The sequence below is a fragment of the Ictalurus punctatus genome, chromosome 2 (assembly GCF_001660625.3).
Source record: "Ictalurus punctatus breed USDA103 chromosome 2, Coco_2.0, whole genome shotgun sequence".
NCBI lineage: Eukaryota > Metazoa > Chordata > Actinopteri > Siluriformes > Ictaluridae > Ictalurus > Ictalurus punctatus.
This window is the reverse complement of record NC_030417.2, coordinates 1,916,947-1,934,121: the sequence shown is the minus strand read 5'-3', so window position 1 is coordinate 1,934,121 and position 17,175 is coordinate 1,916,947. Positions and strand designations below refer to the sequence as shown.

Sequence of the window (17,175 nt, the reverse complement as noted above, 5' to 3'; positions counted from 1 at the left end):
AGAGAGAGAGACAGAAAGACACAGCAAGAGAAAGAGAGTGAGAGAGTGAGACAGAGAGAAGAAGAGAGACAGACAGAGAGAGACACTTGTTTTATTCCTCTTACACCGCAGTCAATTTAAATCTGTTAAAGAATGTTTATCCGTTTATAGCTACGTTTAATGTGGTGTAATGTGAAACAAGCCGAGCGTGTCGAGTCGTGTGTGTGTGTGTGTGTGTGTGTGTGTGTGTGAGAGAGAGACCTGAGCAGCCGCAGTTCAGCCAGCAGTGTGGGGTTCTGCTGAGCTTTCTCCGGAGTGGGCTGGGACGCCTGCTCGTGCTCCAAACGCAGCCGCTGGATCTCCTGCAAGATCTCCCTGCATGTACACGCGCACACACACACACACACACACACACACACACACACGTAAGGAACGAAACACTCTGGGTGACGTGGTTATAGTAAAACTCCTCAGCGGTGCACTTGTACCTGTTTTTGTTTTCCAGTTCTGCTATGAGCTGTCGCTTATGCTTGTTACTGTCAAAGTCCAGCTGTGGAGATCTCTGAGGAAACAGAGCGGGTCACATGCATGAATTCTGCGTTCTGATTGGTCAGGAGGCGTTAATCGGTTTTCCAGATCAGCAGCTGCAAATCACACGCTCTCCTTCTAATATGTTATCGTTTCTATAGTAACAAAGTTTAAATTAAAGTCAGACAATTAAGCTAGGTTACATGCACTGTGTGTGTGTGTGTGTGTGTGTGTGTGTGTGTGTGTGTGTGTGTGTGTCTTACAGCATTGTTGCCAGGGTCCAACGCTAACCGAGCAGTGTATCGAGCGATTAGCTTGTGTTCCTCGTCCATTCGGTTGGGACTGTCCAGAGCACTACACACACACACACACACACACACACACACACACACACACACACACACACACAATTGGAATAATCTGGGTTGATCCGTTGTGTGTGCTTCTTGTGTTCATTAACTCACTGTCTCTCTCTCACACACACACACACACACACACACACACACACACGTTCTCACCGTGGGCTCGATTGCAGTTTGTTCACATAAGCTGCAATCAATGCGTGTTCCTCATTCAGACGCTGAGCAGCAGCTATGCTCTGCACCCTACACACACACACACACACACACACAAAAAGGTGAGCATACATGAATGACACACAGCAGCTGTAATAATCCATGTGTGCGCGCGTGTGTGTGTGTGGTCTCATTCTCAATATAAACATTAACCAATCAGCTTCAGACTAACAAGCACATGATTGGTCAGATGGATGAGAAACAAAGGTGAAATTTTAACCCAGTATACACAAAGTTTTACACACACACACACACACACACACACACACACTCTCTCTCTCTCTCCATCCCTGTATTAATGATTAACTAGTGTTTGTGTGTGATCATGCCTCTCTCACCTCGGTCGTGTCCTTCTTATTTAAACAGCACCCCCCTACACACACACACACACACACGCGCACACAGGATGAAGTGTTGAGGTCAGGTCGACTCACCTTTGGTTGGGGGTGGGGCTTACAGAAGGGGGCGGTGCTGAGACGATCAGGTTGTTTGGAACAGGACGGGGTGGACTGTATACACACAAAATCCAGAGGTACTCATTAACTTTTATGCAACGAGGATTGAGGAAGAGAGAGAGAGAGAGAGAGAGAGAGAGAGAGAGAGAGAGAGAGAGAGAGAGAGTGGAAGTCAGACAGAGAGAGGAAGCGTGTGTGAGAGAGAGAGAGAGAGAGAGCGAGAGAGTGTGAGTGTGAAAGACACACCAGAATAAACACACCCAGATTATTTACTGTTAAATACACACACACACACACACACACACACACACACACACACACACACATACACGATGTTTGAGAGGTCGAGCGTTCTCTCCGGGTCCTCAGGGTAGATGGGGTGAGGGGGTTCTCGACTCGGTACACACCCAAACGATTTACTAATGGCATGGCCCAACTTCTTAGCAGGAGATTTCTGCAACACACACACACACACACACACACACACACACACACACACACCTCCTGTAATAACACCTCCTAACAGTGTACAAGTGCTATATAACTAATGGAATAACAGCTTTTGGTGATGTGGATTATAATACACTGTAATAGAGTGTAATGGATCGTAGTGGAATGTAATGGATTGTAATGGTTAACGGATCCTCACCCAGGACGAATGCTCCTTCATTTGGTGCTGGTTGCTATGGTTTCCACTGGCATGGCCACGCCAGAAGCACGTCTGACACAACTGGTAGCTAAAGCACTGCTGGCAGCGGTACCGGAAACCGACCATGCTCTCGCTGCGGCAATACGAACAGCTGACCGGGTGGAAGACTGGAGGGAGAGGGAGAGGGAGAGGTGGCGGCAAAAGAGAGACAGAGAGGAATGGAAATTGAGAGAGAGAGAGAGAGAGAGAGAGAGAGAGAGAGAGAGAGAGAGAGAGAGAGAGAGAGTGTGTTAGCTCCTCTGTTTTGCAGGAAAGTAAAATAAACCACCATGTAAAATGTGAAGCAGCTGGACTGCGGTACACAGCAAAAATAATTCCTTTGTGAAAGTCAAAGCAATGTCGGTCTGTGTGTGTGTGTGTGTAAGAGAGAGAGATACCATTCTCCACGTTAGCGAGGCGATGCATGAGGGGAAACCAAACGAGACACTGAGGAGGAGGATCAGCCATCATCGTGTCCAGAAACGTGTTCAACATCACCTTCTTCTGTAAAACACACACACACACATTTTAGACCTTATGGTGCCCAGAAATGTGTACACCATCATATCCATCCACGTGTGTGTGTATACCTGTTGTGGGAAGCAGGAGCGGGCGAGGTGTTGCGTGTAGCCGAAGGACGGACCCTCGAACACGGCGGACGGCAGTTTCAGCACCTCAATCAGTAAGAGGTCGAACTTAGAGAGCGCCATCGCTCCGTTAGAGTCGGAGATCTGAGAGAAAATATCTAACACACACACACACACACACACACACCTCCATGTAAAGGCGACTGTGAAAAAAGGCAGTGTGCCTTCCTACAGCCATTCCAGTGGATTAACTTCACCACAGCTGGAAGTAATTGTGTGTATTGTCCACTAGGGGGCGATGCTGCTTCATACACGTTGCGTTATGACTGAGGGGAAGAAAATACTCACAGCGGAGTTTATCCACGATCTTCCCTCCACACAGTATAGCCAGCACGACCTTGGCGGAAAACACCGTCACGCTCCCCTGGCCCTCGCTGCAAAAACACACACACACAAAACCAGTATAGAAAGTTAACCAGGACCGTCCTCTCGATTTGTAATTCTGTGCGAGTGTGTGTGCGCGTGAGAGTAAAGTCTTCAGACACCGTGCTACATATCACAATCGCTCCAGTATTTCGCGATCGCAGAAATGAACGCAAAACCGAGCAAACTCCGCAGTATTCGTAGGAGCTCGCGATTTGATAAAAACTACCGCAGATGGACCGGATATCAGTAACCTAGAACAGCGGACATGGTGGATGTGGGCAGTCTTACGGACTCGATTAGTGAAAAGCGGAGCCAGGTAAACACCTGTCGTGTGCGGCCAGCAGGAAGTTGAGCAGCAGGCTGATGCTCTGCTGGACGTTGATCTGGTAGGTGGTGGGCAGACGCTTGTTGAGCTGGTAGTAGATGGACGAGACGATGGTCTCCAGCCGGGACACGCACAGCTCGGTGCCGTGCTCCAACGTGTTCAGGCCGTTGTCCCGAAACGCCTCGATCATGTTCCACACGTCCACCAGGTGCACTGAAACATTCCACATCTCTCAGGTTAAAGAATTAAAAACATGCATTAAGGTGCAGTTAGTCAGTTCTGGAAGCTCCGCCCCCAGGACCGACAGCAACCTATAGAGCGTCTATAAAATGGCTGACGGAAAGAACGGACGTCCAAACGGGTTTTCATCTCGATACACCGTCATTTTCAATCCCGTTCTACGGATATTCCAGGTTATTCTGTAGATAAAAATATCACCGATTGCACCTTTAATACACGATAACAACGAATCAGAATGAACAATAACACTCTCTCCTTTAATAGTAACTTTTTTTAAAAACAATCCGGGGTGATTCCTCATATTCCTACAAGTATTGGAAATATTTACCAATTTATTTTTTATTTTTTATTTTTTTTAAATCTATCAACGCAAATGAGGCTTTATGTAATTAAATATGCAAAAAAATTTGCATAAATAAAACCAAATATCCGTTTTGTTGTGTTTTTTTTTGTTGTTGTTAAAACATTTATTTCACCGTGAAGACATTCTCGAGATCAAGACGTTCCTGGAAATATCGAATATCACTTGAATATACAATTTGAAGAAATTTACATCATAAAATAATAATCAACCCCCTCTCGAATATCCTTCTAATTATTGACAGGAACGGAGAAATTCGATGACGTTTTCCTGATTCTGAATATAAAATGTTTTAAACTGCAACGTGGAAACAAGCTTTTCAGGGACGTACGACATGGCGCGGTTGCTTCGGGTGGGCGGAGCTTAAAGCGTTCTTCCACGTTGCCTGTTTAGTGCAATAAAAACGTTTCTCTGTTGATCAGGTTACTACTACAGTTTATGATAAGAAGTGTTATAGATCTGATTTAACCAAATAAATAAATATAAATCAGAACATTTTCCCCCACAGCGGCGTGGTGTGCCATGGTCGTACTCACGGTTGCACGTCTTCTGGACGAAGCGGAGTTTGCAGGCTGTGCGATACGTAGAGAGCCGGATCAAGTCGAAATTCTGCGCTTCTGAAAACAACCACATGGAGAAAATTCTCAGCGTGCAATGAAATTATACCCGGCGATACCCAGCATGCACCGCTGCCTCCGTAACGGTCAGGCCGGAGATTAGATCGCGCTCCTAAGAGCGGCAAGGGTCCACTAGAGGGCGACACGGTTACCGTGTCGACCTGTTTATAGTTTAGCGATTCCGTTCGAAACCGTTCTCACACAAGCTCTCGGTTCCTCTTTAAAACTTTCGTTGGGACCGTCACGGCATCGCGGCTGAAAAAATAAAGCCGAACGGTTTACTAATTTAGAAGATCCCGGAGCTTTCTCCGCGTGAATCAAAGACCGTAGAAGATTCCGGAGAGCTCCAGGACGAGGCGGAAACCGAGCACTCACTCATCTCCGTGAAGATCTGCTTCCCGTCTGCCATCGTCCCTCCTCTCCTCCCTCCGTCTTCAATCATCCTGAGAGAAAGAAACGAAGAGAAGCGCGTCATTTAAATGTAAGAAATCATCAGCAGTTTTTTTTAAAATATATATATATATATATATATATAAACACCGTCAGATTCCGTGGCTCACTCGCAGCGACGACGAGCCGAACGGGAAACTTCCCGACCGTATAAATCACACACCGCTAATACGGTGATAGTAATAATTCCGGATTCCGATCGGTCGGAAGGTCTCAGTTACTCGTCCCCAACAGCGGCGCAGGTTGTACATCGATGCACTCGTTCGAACACGTTATCGTTTCTATAGCGACGGCGCGTTCGCGGAGACTTCTCGTGGCCGGCATCTCGATACCGAGTTTTCTAGAAAGGAGGCGCTTAACTGACGTTCATGACGGAAGGAGTCTCCGGTGTCAGAGCTGGAACTTGAATGTTTTTCGACGTCTTCAGGGCCGAGGAGGTTACGCCTTGCAGTTTCGAAACACCGGATTGTAACCGTAAACGGATAAAGATTTACAATAGTACGAGCAGTCGTTCTTTGATTTTTTTATTATTTTTTTTTTTTGTCAAAGAATCAAAACAACGGTCATCGCTGAAACACTGCTGTGGCGTAAGAGGAAAAAAACACTTCGTGATGTGCTGCTCTGTGTGTGTGTGTGTGTGTGTGTGTGTGTGTGTAGATCTGTATCTCTGGCATTAATCATTAACGGGAGTGTAAAGGAACTGGTTTCGTGTTGGAGCACGACACACTGAGCTTTTATCTCACGCTTACATGAGCGCACTGTGTGTGCCTTCAAAAACTACTCGATGATAAATCTTTACACCACACACACACACACACACACACACACACACACACACACACACATTCCTGAGGGGATTTTAGAGTTTCCCAAGAGCCTTACTTATAATCACCAGAGACAAAGAAGCACACATGAGCTCGCAACAGCATTGTGAAAAGTGTGCGCGCACACACACACACACACACACACACACACACACACACACACACACCTTTATCAGTCACCTTCACTTATCGTTTATTATCGGCTTCCCGTCACTCGTTTATTCAATTACTGATGCGATCATCACCTCGGTTCTTTAGCGTTTATCTCAAACTGTTGCACTCGCCCCGCGAACACGTTGCTGTGGTGTAAGAGGAGTAAAACACTTCACGGCGTGCCGTTGCTCACACACACACACACACACGCACAGAGTAATATCAGCCAACACCACACTGTGAAAACATTCCAGCGGCCTGCTGGTTGCCACAGCAACCAAGAATTGAGTGTTCTATCCCCTACCAGTTGGCAGTGATTAGCCATGGACATGCTAATGGCCCTGGCCCAGCGGGCACTGCTAGTTCAGTCCCGAGCAGAAACGCTCATTTATAAGCACAGCGGAGTAAACATCGCACCGACATGCTAACTCACTGCGGAGCAGGAACGCACACCGCGGATAGGTCTCTGTGCGTCAGTCCCTGTGAGGGAAGAAGGCGTGGCCTCTGTGGCTGTCAGTCACAGTAAAAGAGGAAGGAGGCGTGGCTTCTATAGCGGTCAGTCACAGTAAAAGAGGCGAGGAGGCGTGGCTTCCATAGCGGTCAGTCACAGTAAAAGAGGCGAGGAGGCGTGGCTTCTATAGCGGTCAGTCACAGTAAAAGAGGAAGGAGGCGTGGCTTCTATAGCGGTCAGTCACAGTAAAAGAGGCGAGGAGGCGTGGCTTCTATAGCGGTCAGTCACAGTAAAAGAGGAAGGAGGCGTGGCTTCTATAGCGGTCAGTCACAGTAAAAGAGGAAGGAGGCGTGGCTTCTATAGCGGTCAGTCACAGTAAAAGAGGAAGGAGGCGTGGCTTCTATAGCGGTCAGTCACAGTAAAAGAGGCGAGGAGGCGTGGCTTCTATAGCGGTCAGTCACAGTAAAAGAGGAAGGAGGCGTGGCTTCTATAACGGTCAGTCACAGTAAAAGAGGAAGGAGGCGTGGCTTCTATAGCGGTCAGTCACAGTAAAAGAGGAAGGAGGCGTGGCTTCTATAGCGGGCAGTCACAGTAAAAGAGGAAGGAGGCGTGGCTTCTATAGCGGGCAGTCACAGTAAAAGAGGAAGGAGGCGTGGCTTCTATAGCGGGCAGTCACAGTAAAAGAGGAAGGAGGCGTGGCTTCTATAGCGGTCAGTCACAGTAAAAGAGGAAGGAGGCGTGGCTTCTATAGCGGTCAGTCACAGTAAAAGAGGAAGGAGGCGTGGCTTCTATAGCGGTCAGTCACAGTAAAAGAGGCGAGGAGGCGTGGCTTCTATAGCGGTCAGTCACAGTAAAAGAGGAAGGAGGCGTGGCTTCTATAGCGGTCAGTCACAGTAAAAGAGGAAGGAGGCGTGGCTTCTATAGCGGTCAGTCACAGTAAAAGAGGCGAGGAGGCGTGGCCTCTGTCCATAGCATCAACAGAATCGTAGATAAAGCTCTGAAACACTGATGCAGATTTCACGGCCACTTTAAGTGTAAAGAGCTGTGCTAAAGTTTTACAGGTGGGCGGCTCACTCCAGTGTAAATAAAATGGCCTGGAAACAATATTTACCAAACACACACACACACACACACACACACACACGGCCCCATTCCAGCTTCTCATAATTCCTGTGTGAACAAGCACAGCTGACATAAAGCAAACTAACCAAAAACAAACTGAACACACACCCACCCACACACCACCCCCCCACACCCACACACTTTGGTAACCTAGGCACATATACAGTACATGCGTGTATTTCTTACCTCTTTAGTGGCTGGAGTTCTAACTAGTGCAAAGGGGCCAGTGTGAGCTCTGAAAAACAGAACACACACACACACGTGAAGAGAGAGAATATTATCACAAGCTGATGTGAAACTAACACACGCAGCACAAAACACAGTCAGCAGAGAGCTGCACTTCCCGGTCTAAACCATAACGTGGAGAACAATCGCACCAATTTATTTGTCCTACGACAATAATTTGTTTTTTTTCTTAGATATACTAAACCCCGAGACGTCACTCTGAGTGACGGTAATAACCCTCACGTGGTCAAATCTCACAGATCACGTGACTCCGAAACCACCAAGCAGAGACTCTACAAATCTCCGCGACTGTGACAACCCACTGACACTGGAGACTCCTTCCACAGAGTTCCATCAACATCGCCTAACAAAATCTTCATCCTTTTATAATCGCCCTTAGATGATGCTGCGCTCCAGCCTACGTACGAGCGGTTACTATAGAAACCATAACGCATAACCATATCGTTCGTGTTAGCGTACGATTATACAAAGATAACGCACGCATCCTGACCAATCGGATTCGAGAATTCAAGCACGCTGCGTTATAAATATAGTTAACTGAAGATAGCTATACACTCGTTATACACAAGTCTTATACGATGCAGCGTCTTCTAAACGGGAAAATACAGCTGAAACGTTACTTAAACGAGACGTTCGAAGGGGGCGGGGCTTCCAGGGGAATCGGTTAATATTGGAGGGCTCAAGAAGACAGTCACGACTGTCAATCATTGAGGTTTTTTTTTTTTTTTTTTTTTTTGAGGAATCTGGTGATAAAACGCGTGAACGTTGGCAGGTCTGCAAATTACAGAACAGAGACGTGACCGAGACGACGTTCTCACGTTCCGTCACGTTCTCACCCACACGGTGAAGTCTGCCGAGAGACACGGGGGGATTTAATCTCACTGACGAGCAGACCGCCCACTCACACTTCCTGTCAAGATGATACATCAATCACTCACACACACACACACACACACACACACACACACACACACACACACACACACACACAGTGTTTGAGGACCTCCGACACTGTGCTACCATTTAACACGAAAACGTTCCGTCATTTCATTTCAAAACACCCAAGAAAAGCCTACTCGAATGGTGCGAAAGTAATGGCACCCTGTAAAAGCTGGACCGGTTATACTGCGATGGCTGAGCTGCGCTACTGGAACACTTAGAGCGCGTCACAGATGGGAAGCGCTCCAAAGCTCAGAGTTTTGTGGGCGTGGCCAAACACAAACGCATCGTGAGCGTGCTTGACCATTTGTGATATCTTTCCTGGTTATATTTGTTTATTTTTTGTTCATATGCATGAAGAATATCAGCGATACTTTAGGTTTACTGAACTTAAATGCGCGCGCGCACACACACACACACGCAAAGCAATAATATCACAACACATATGGAGTCAGACTGAAAGTGGAAACTACGTCACTGCGAAACCACCAGACACAAAATAACACACACACAAACACACACACACACTCTCCCTCTCACACACACACACACACACAGATAGTTAAATGAACATGTCTTAATATAATCATGAAAAACAGAACAAGAGAAACAGACAGACTGGTGTTTATGTCACAGGCATCTGAGAAAGAATGAAAGAAGGATAGCATGAGAAAAAACAGAGCGAGAGAGATAGAGAGAGAGGGAGAGAGAGAGATAGAGAGAGAGGGAGAGAGAGAGATAGAGAGAGAGGGAGAGAGGGAGAAAGAGATTTAATACTTTATTTTTGGGGTTGTTGTTTTGGTAGACCCTAGAGAGTCGGACAGAAGAGGGAAAGAGATAGATAGATGGAGAGAAACAGAAAGAGAGAGAGATAAGAGTGAGAGAGAGAGAGAGGGGGGGGAGGGAGGGGGTGGATGGATGGAGGGAGTGACACCAGGGTGGGTGATGGAAATTTGCGTTAACCCCGAGCTGCTATTCCTGTCCACGCCCCCCCACACCACATGACCTGAGCAACAGCTGAACCTATTCTCATTCCTATCTCTCTCTCTATCGCTCACACACGCGCACACACACACACACACACACACTAATTACAAAACAATTATATAAGGCCACCATAGAAGGAGTGTCCACACACGGGTGTGTATCGCATCTTGTGCGTCCGTGTGTATTTTTACACCACGACATATTTTTCCTGTCTGTGTATGCATGTTACTGTGTGTGCGTGTGTGTGCGCGTGTGTGCGTGTGTGTGTGTGTGTCCAGTTTTAGCAGCGCAGCAGATGGTCGTCCGTGTTAGACGATGGCATGACTCTGTCACACCCCGAGTATCTACGTTCACGTTCATCATCTAAACACCACAGCGCTGCTGAACTCTGATTGGTCAGAAGGCGTTGGGTTATACGAACGTAAACGTTATCGTTTCTATAGTAACGGCTCGTTTGTAAATGTCAGTGCAGGAGTTTATACAAACGTGTCGCGAAAACTTTACCACAGGAACATCTGCTACGCTAAAAAAAAAAAAAAGAGAGAGAGAGACTGACTGCGACACCTGCGAGTGTTTGTACATCAGATAGAAATCACACACACACACACACACACACACACACACACACACACACGGGGCAATACTCCGCTCGTGCACATCTAATGAGTGAGAATTACAGTACAGAACTCGATACACAGCTCCAATCTGCTGATTTAACCAGGATACACACAGCGAGGACAGAACTACACACACTCACTGCTGATCTATACCCACGTCTCACCCGATCTATATCCACGTCTCACCTGTTCTCGTCTCACCCGATCTATATCCACGTCTCACCCGTTCTCGTCTCACCCGATCTATATCCACGTCTCACCCGTTCTCGTCTCACCCGATCTATATCCACGTCTCACCCGTTCTCGTCTCACCCGATCTATATCCACGTCTCACCTGTTCTCGTCTCACCCGATCTATATCCACGTCTCACCTGTTCTCGTCTCACCCGATCTATATCCACGTCTCACCTGTTCCATCAGAGAGGATTAACTATATACAACGCTGTTGAAATCAGGCACGGAACTCACTCGGTCACCTGTGAAAGGATCAGATCAGACAGATAGGAGGAGACGGTTAGACCAGACTGAACACCATCGCAAGAATCTGACCACCAACATGATTCTATGACTACGGAAGGAAGGAAGGAAGGAAGGAAGGGAGGAAGAAAAAGAAAGAGCAAAAGAAAGAAGGTGGAAGATATGAAGGACAGAAAGAAAGAAAAAGAAAGAAAGAAGATGAAAGCAAGGTAGGAATGAAGGAAAGAAAGAAACTCAAAGCACGTGTATGATTCTCTTCCTGCAGATGAGTCGATTCAGAGTCGATTCGCTTCCTCACCAGAGTTACCTGTAGCTGTGAGGTTCTGGAGGGCGAGTCAGAGTGCCGTGTTCTCACTCGCCTAAAGAACCGCAGAGAGACGGAGAACGTTCTAAACACTTGTGTGAAAGCGTTCTTAAAGCATGAAGAACCCCACACACATCAATACCGCGCTTTTCTTTTGGAGGATCTGGAACGTGTGTGTCTGGACCTGTCTGATAAAAGAGAGGTGTTCGTTCTTCATCTGTTCCTCCTCCCTCCCTCTTCTCTCTTCTCTCGCTCAGCAGTGCGGAGCAAATCCGATAACTCCCTCGAGGAACGTGATAAAAGCGTTCAGGCTGGGAAAATCCAACCCGCTCACTCGCTTTTTATCTTTCCCTCCTTTTTCTCTCTCCACCTTTTCACTCCATCCATTCAGCGCTTTCTACTTCCTCTTACACTCCTCTTTCGCCACAGCGTCCTCCTTTACTCCTGTAGCGTCTCGCCCAAGTCTCACATTCATCCGAACGTCTCAGCACTCCAGGATCAGCTCCAGTCCTCATGTTCTCCGGGCGACGGCAGAAAACTCGCACGCTGAACATCAGAGGAAAGCGGACAGGAACGCGGCGGCCGTACTCAACACGTTTATCAAGATTCAAAACGTCATGTGGGAAAAAATGTTAAAGATCTTCAATCATGCAGCTACAAGTTCTGTTAGCAAGCAGAACGCTGAGATAACACCGAACGCTGGCAATCAACGCAGAGGATTAACACTGAATATATATGTAGAAGATTTACGCAGACGACTAACGCTGGGGATTAATGCAGACACTTAACGCAACAATCAACACTGGGGATTAACACTGGCAATTAACACTGGGGATTAACACTGGGGATTAATGCAGACACTTAACACAACAATTAACACTGGGGATTAACACTGGCAATTAACACTGGGGATTAACACTGGGGATTAACACTGGGGATTAACACTGGGGATTAACACTGGGGATTAACACTGGGGATTAATGCAGACACTTAACGCAACAATTAACACTGGGGATTAACACTGGCAATTAACACTGAGGATTAACGCTGGGGATTAACACTGGGGATTAACACTGGGGATTAACACTGGGGATTAATGCAGACACTTAACGCAACAATTAACACTGAGGATTAACGCTGGGGATTAACACTGGGGATTAACACTGGGGATTAACACTGGGGATTAACACTGGGGATTAACACTGGGGATTAATGCAGACACTTAACGCAACAATTAACACTGAGGATTAACGCTGGGGATTAACACTGGGGATTAATGCAGACACTTAACGCAACAATTAACACTGGGGATTAATGCAGACACTTAACACAACAATTAACACTGGGGATTAACAATGGGGATTAACAATGGGGATTAATGCAGACACTTAACACAACAATTAACACTGGGGATTAACACTGGGGATTAACACTGAAAATATATGTAGAAGATTTATGCAGACGACTAACACTGGGGATTAATGCAGACACTTAACGCAACAATTAACACTGGCGATTAACACTGGCGATTAACGCAGGATGATTTCCGCAGACGACGCGATGTGGATGGGAATTTTATCCATACACTGGGCCTCCGACTCCATGACGGCGGTACGTTAGGGACCTGCATGTATTTGTGTGCGACACGCGAGACGTGTGAGAGACACGTGAGATGTCTGCCCTGCCCGATACCATGTACGGCTGAAGAGAAGAGGAATGCTAATGTACAGAATGACAGAGTGAGATATAAACAGAGGAGAAGCTAACACACTGTGTACACACACACACACACACACACACACAGAGCTCTGTTGGAGTCAAATAACTATTTATTACAGTAATTTTGGGTGAGGCTGTCTCTTAATGCCACCTTGTGTGTGTGTGTGTGTGTGTGTGTGTGTGTGTGTGTGTGTGTGTGTGTGTGTGTGTGTGTGTGTGTGTGTGTGCGCGCGACAGGTAGGATGTACATCAGACACTTGTGAACGAACATTCCATACATTCCCCAGGTCAAAGTGAGACGACGAGAATGGGGGCCTGAATACCACCTTCACCCTGTGTGTGTGTGTGTGTGTGTGTGTGTGTGTGTGTGTGTGTGTCAGTCAGAGGTAATTATGCATCACATGACTGAAGGGTTGCACGCTTTCTTTCAAAATAAAAATACGTGCTTCAGTGATCTGTGATGAATCTTGACTTCGCTCTCACACTCTCTCTCTCTCTCTCTCTCTCTCTCTCTCTCACACACACACACACACACACACACACACACACACGCGCCACAGGGTCTTCTCACTCTCATCTCAACAAGAGTGTGCAGCTTCAATCTGTTTGTGTAGGTGTGTGTGTCATCTTTATTGCTATCCCAGTGATAAGTCACTCTTTTTTAGAAACATTTCCAGAACTTCCACAAAACACACACACACACACACACACACACACACACACACACACACACACACACACACACACACACACACGCACGCACACACCTCCACAGCAGATGTTTCTCATGGTTGGTCACACTGTAATGACTCACAACTTAACATTAAAGTGACCTCAAACAGCCTTACTTACTTACTTACTGACTGACTAAAACACACACACACACACACACACACACACACACACACCATTCCTCAACTATTCATCATCTGATCACAAGTTTTCTCAGATATCAGAATTGAAATGAACAAGATTACTCACTGGAATAGACCAGCACTTCCCAAACGCCCGTACCAAGATATACACACACACACACACACACACACACACACACACACACACACACACACACACACACACACACAATATGAGCAAAGTTCAAACGTCATGAATGACCATAAAACTTCATAAACACACCAAAAATGGCCAGAGTTACAGCTATGCAGCTTCTTGGCCTGGTTTCGTCTGCATGTGATTCAATCTGAATTTGGAAGAGCGTGCATGGGCGTGTGTGTGTGTGTGTACACGTGATTATGACAGGTAGCCTAATGAGTGGACGCAAAAACAAACCGAAAAAAAAAAAAAGAGTCCAGAGAATCGGGCAATACGATCTGATATTATTTCGGCTGTGGATTATTTTCAGAACGGCGCGGATGCCGAGAGTGACTGACCAAAAATATCCAGCCGGTGTGGGGTGTTGGCCAGAAACTATTAACACACACACAAGCTATGCTTTAGCCTCCCCAAGCTGCACCAACATCAACATACAATGTGTTTCACAAAGAACAGTCGTTCCCCCAGGGTGTCGCGATCGCAGATTTTCAGAGGAGCTTGCAAGCTTTCAGATTTTCAGCAGATTCGGGCCAAAACGCATCAAGTGACATCGTCATCACGACGCGCATTCAACCAAAGCCCTCTTCCATTCACGTGCGTCGAACACGAATACGGCCAAAAGGTCTCGTTTACCAACAAACATCCCTGCGAAAGAGCGCGCGAAACTATCCCGTAAATTCGAGTCGTTTTCCGCTAAAAAAAAAATACTTTTTTAAAAGCCGCAGCAAAATCAAGAGTAAGAAGAAATCTATTCGGAAATAGTTCACAGGAACGTTTACACAAGAAACGCGGCGTTCGCGAACATCCAGGCCGTGTCTGAAAACAGAAAATACTCGTATCGCTCCCGAGTACGTATAAGGAGACTCGTTTTAAGAAACGATGGATCTGCTTCAAATCGCATCGTCGTCGCAAGTTTGTTTTACGCTTATTTATTTCAATCACACGCCACTTGAACCGACTTTTCTCGTTGTGGCGAAAATGCCGCCGTATGAAAAGAACAAGGGTTAACGTCTGTCCGCGGTACAGCCGTGCGACACGCCGTATTGGCTGAGCTGCGTCACTGGAAGATTTACACAGCGTTTACGGGGCGCTTGTTTGCCGTATAGTCGCCATTTTCAGTTCTGGAGTCTTGTGGGCGTGGCTAACTGTTAATGCATTGTGATGCATGACACGCGAGTACAAAAGATCAGCGTATACGTGTCCCGCGCACAGCAAACCGACAGACACGCTACATTCTGACGATCTGTAACTGTATACCTAGATAATACCTGCTCCACCGCCTACGATCGCTTTCTAATCCACCTGAATTACGTGTACGCGCGTTATAAGATTGCATTTAGCCGCTTTATAAAAGTGTTTTGAGCAGCAGACTCGGTGTACGGGCATTGTACACAATTTATTTTGTGATTTTTGTTGTTGTTGTTGTTCCATGCTCCGGCACGTATCGTCAGGATGTATCGTATCGATGTGTAAACCGAATCGGACGCTACCTTCGATGTCCCAAAGTTACCAAATGATGTTCTTAACAGCTTTTAAACTTTCCACAGCCTCGATATAACGGGATGAACGAAGTGAAAGGACTGATACTCAGCTCTGTATTTGTGTGTAAACGCGGTGAACACTGTTTAATTTGGAAAGAAAAAGAAAACAACAACAACGAGGTTTGGATTGTACTAGGAAGAAAAGAAAAAAAAACCTCAGCGCGCATGCGCAGAATGTGCGAACTCGAGCTCGCGCTAAACGGCGTTCCAAAAGTGCATACTACTCTACTACTTAGTAGCCACACAAAATCTCCATGGTTACCGTTCTAACTTCTGACGTACTCTTCAGTGCGCTAGTGTGGATACGCAGCGAGCTACTTTTTTCTTCGACTTGGTTATCAGGAAACTGGAGAGCCGAACGCGAGCAGCCATGTTGTACAGAGACGTTAACTCTTTCTCGCCCGTGACACTCCGTACCACGAAACTTGTTTTCATTCAAACAGAATAAACATTCCCGTGAGTCATTTTGCCAAACAAAAAACAAAGCCCGAGCCTGCGAAGCTAAGTGAATGTCAGGTAGCTTTGGGTGAGTGGATAAAGTTGAAGCGAAAAGAAGGAAGGGAACTCACTAACAGCGAAGAATTTCCGCAGGTACCACCAGCAACAGCATCAGAGTGCGAAAAAAAAAAACGCCGTTATACCGCATTAAACGGTGGAGTTTACATCCCAGAATCCGCGTTAGAGCTGATAACAGCGGTTTATTTAACACGAGAGCTCCGGTATAACCGCGGGGAAGTGTTTGTGAGCTTCGCCATGCTCACTGTGAAACACGGAGCTCAGAGGGAAGTACACACACATTCTCTTTTCTCTCTCACACACACACACACACACACACACGCGCGCGCGCGCGCGCGCGAGACTCAGATTTAACTCTCTAATTTCTCTTCATTCAAGTTTACAAACGGACACACGCTGATTTTAACACCAAAACCATCTTAATAAACAAATTTTTGTTGTTGTTGTTTGTGTAAACTTACTCCAGGTTTAAACCCTGAAATCTAATCTGTCTGTCAGAAATTAACCACAATAATTAAACCGACCGTTAAAATTTAAATTTTGCACTAAGGCGCGTGGCTGTTTTTTTTTTTTTTCTCTCTGGAGAAAGTAGCTATCACGCGCTGAAGAAGTTGCTAGAAGTGGCCATCCTTAACTAATTTGCATATTTGACTGGAATCGTCAGGGTCATTTGCATACGCGCGAGACGTGCTAGGCGAATAAAGGAGATTTTATACAATGGAATAGAATACAATCGAAATGATTTCTCATAGAAGGGAGTTTTTTTGTTGTTGTTTTTTAAGTCATGGTACCACAAAGGAACTATTTACGTATTGACAACGTTATAGAATTTATATCAAGACACGGAATAACTCCGTTGTGTAACTGTAAATATCGCCAAGAAGAGAGTTTGCGGTTAAAAGACACGTCTGGGCGGGACAAATAATAGTGATCAGTGATTGGTCGTTGTGAACAATGCTTATTAGTTATCACTGATTGGCTATTTGGGAATATTA

The 17,175-nt window shown here is 46.2% G+C and overlaps 1 protein-coding gene across 8 annotated transcripts in view; it reads right to left on the bottom strand.

Annotated features, from left to right (window-relative positions):
* dtnba (dystrobrevin, beta a) overlaps positions 1-16,485 on the bottom strand; it is a 24,450-nt gene extending 7,965 nt beyond the window's left edge. For 2 of the 8 annotated variants that reach the window (XM_017455341.3, XM_017455360.3), the window contains exons 1-15: positions 16,234-16,484; positions 7,968-8,016; positions 5,157-5,224; positions 4,701-4,781; positions 3,563-3,776; positions 3,161-3,246; positions 2,816-2,970; positions 2,624-2,729; positions 2,187-2,353; positions 1,867-1,991; positions 1,517-1,591; positions 1,026-1,112; positions 771-861; positions 468-541; positions 241-354 (exon numbers count right to left, since the gene is read on the bottom strand). In XM_017455341.3, the coding sequence (XP_017310830.2) occupies positions 241-354; positions 468-541; positions 771-861; positions 1,026-1,112; positions 1,517-1,591; positions 1,867-1,991; positions 2,187-2,353; positions 2,624-2,729; positions 2,816-2,970; positions 3,161-3,246; positions 3,563-3,776; positions 4,701-4,781; positions 5,157-5,223 (1,442 nt within the window). In that variant the 5' untranslated portion in view covers position 5,224; positions 7,968-8,016; positions 16,234-16,484. Of the gene's footprint in view, positions 1-240; positions 355-467; positions 542-770; positions 862-1,025; positions 1,113-1,516; positions 1,592-1,866; positions 1,992-2,186; positions 2,354-2,623; positions 2,730-2,815; positions 2,971-3,160; positions 3,247-3,562; positions 3,777-4,700; positions 4,782-5,156; positions 5,225-5,341; positions 5,847-7,967; positions 8,017-10,756; positions 10,874-10,904; positions 11,047-11,354; positions 12,195-16,233 lie in introns of those variants that run through there. The other 6 variants (XM_053677415.1, XM_053677422.1, XM_047161031.2 and 3 more) reach the window with 6 other exon arrangements.
* Between the last annotated feature and the right edge of the window lie 690 nt (positions 16,486-17,175).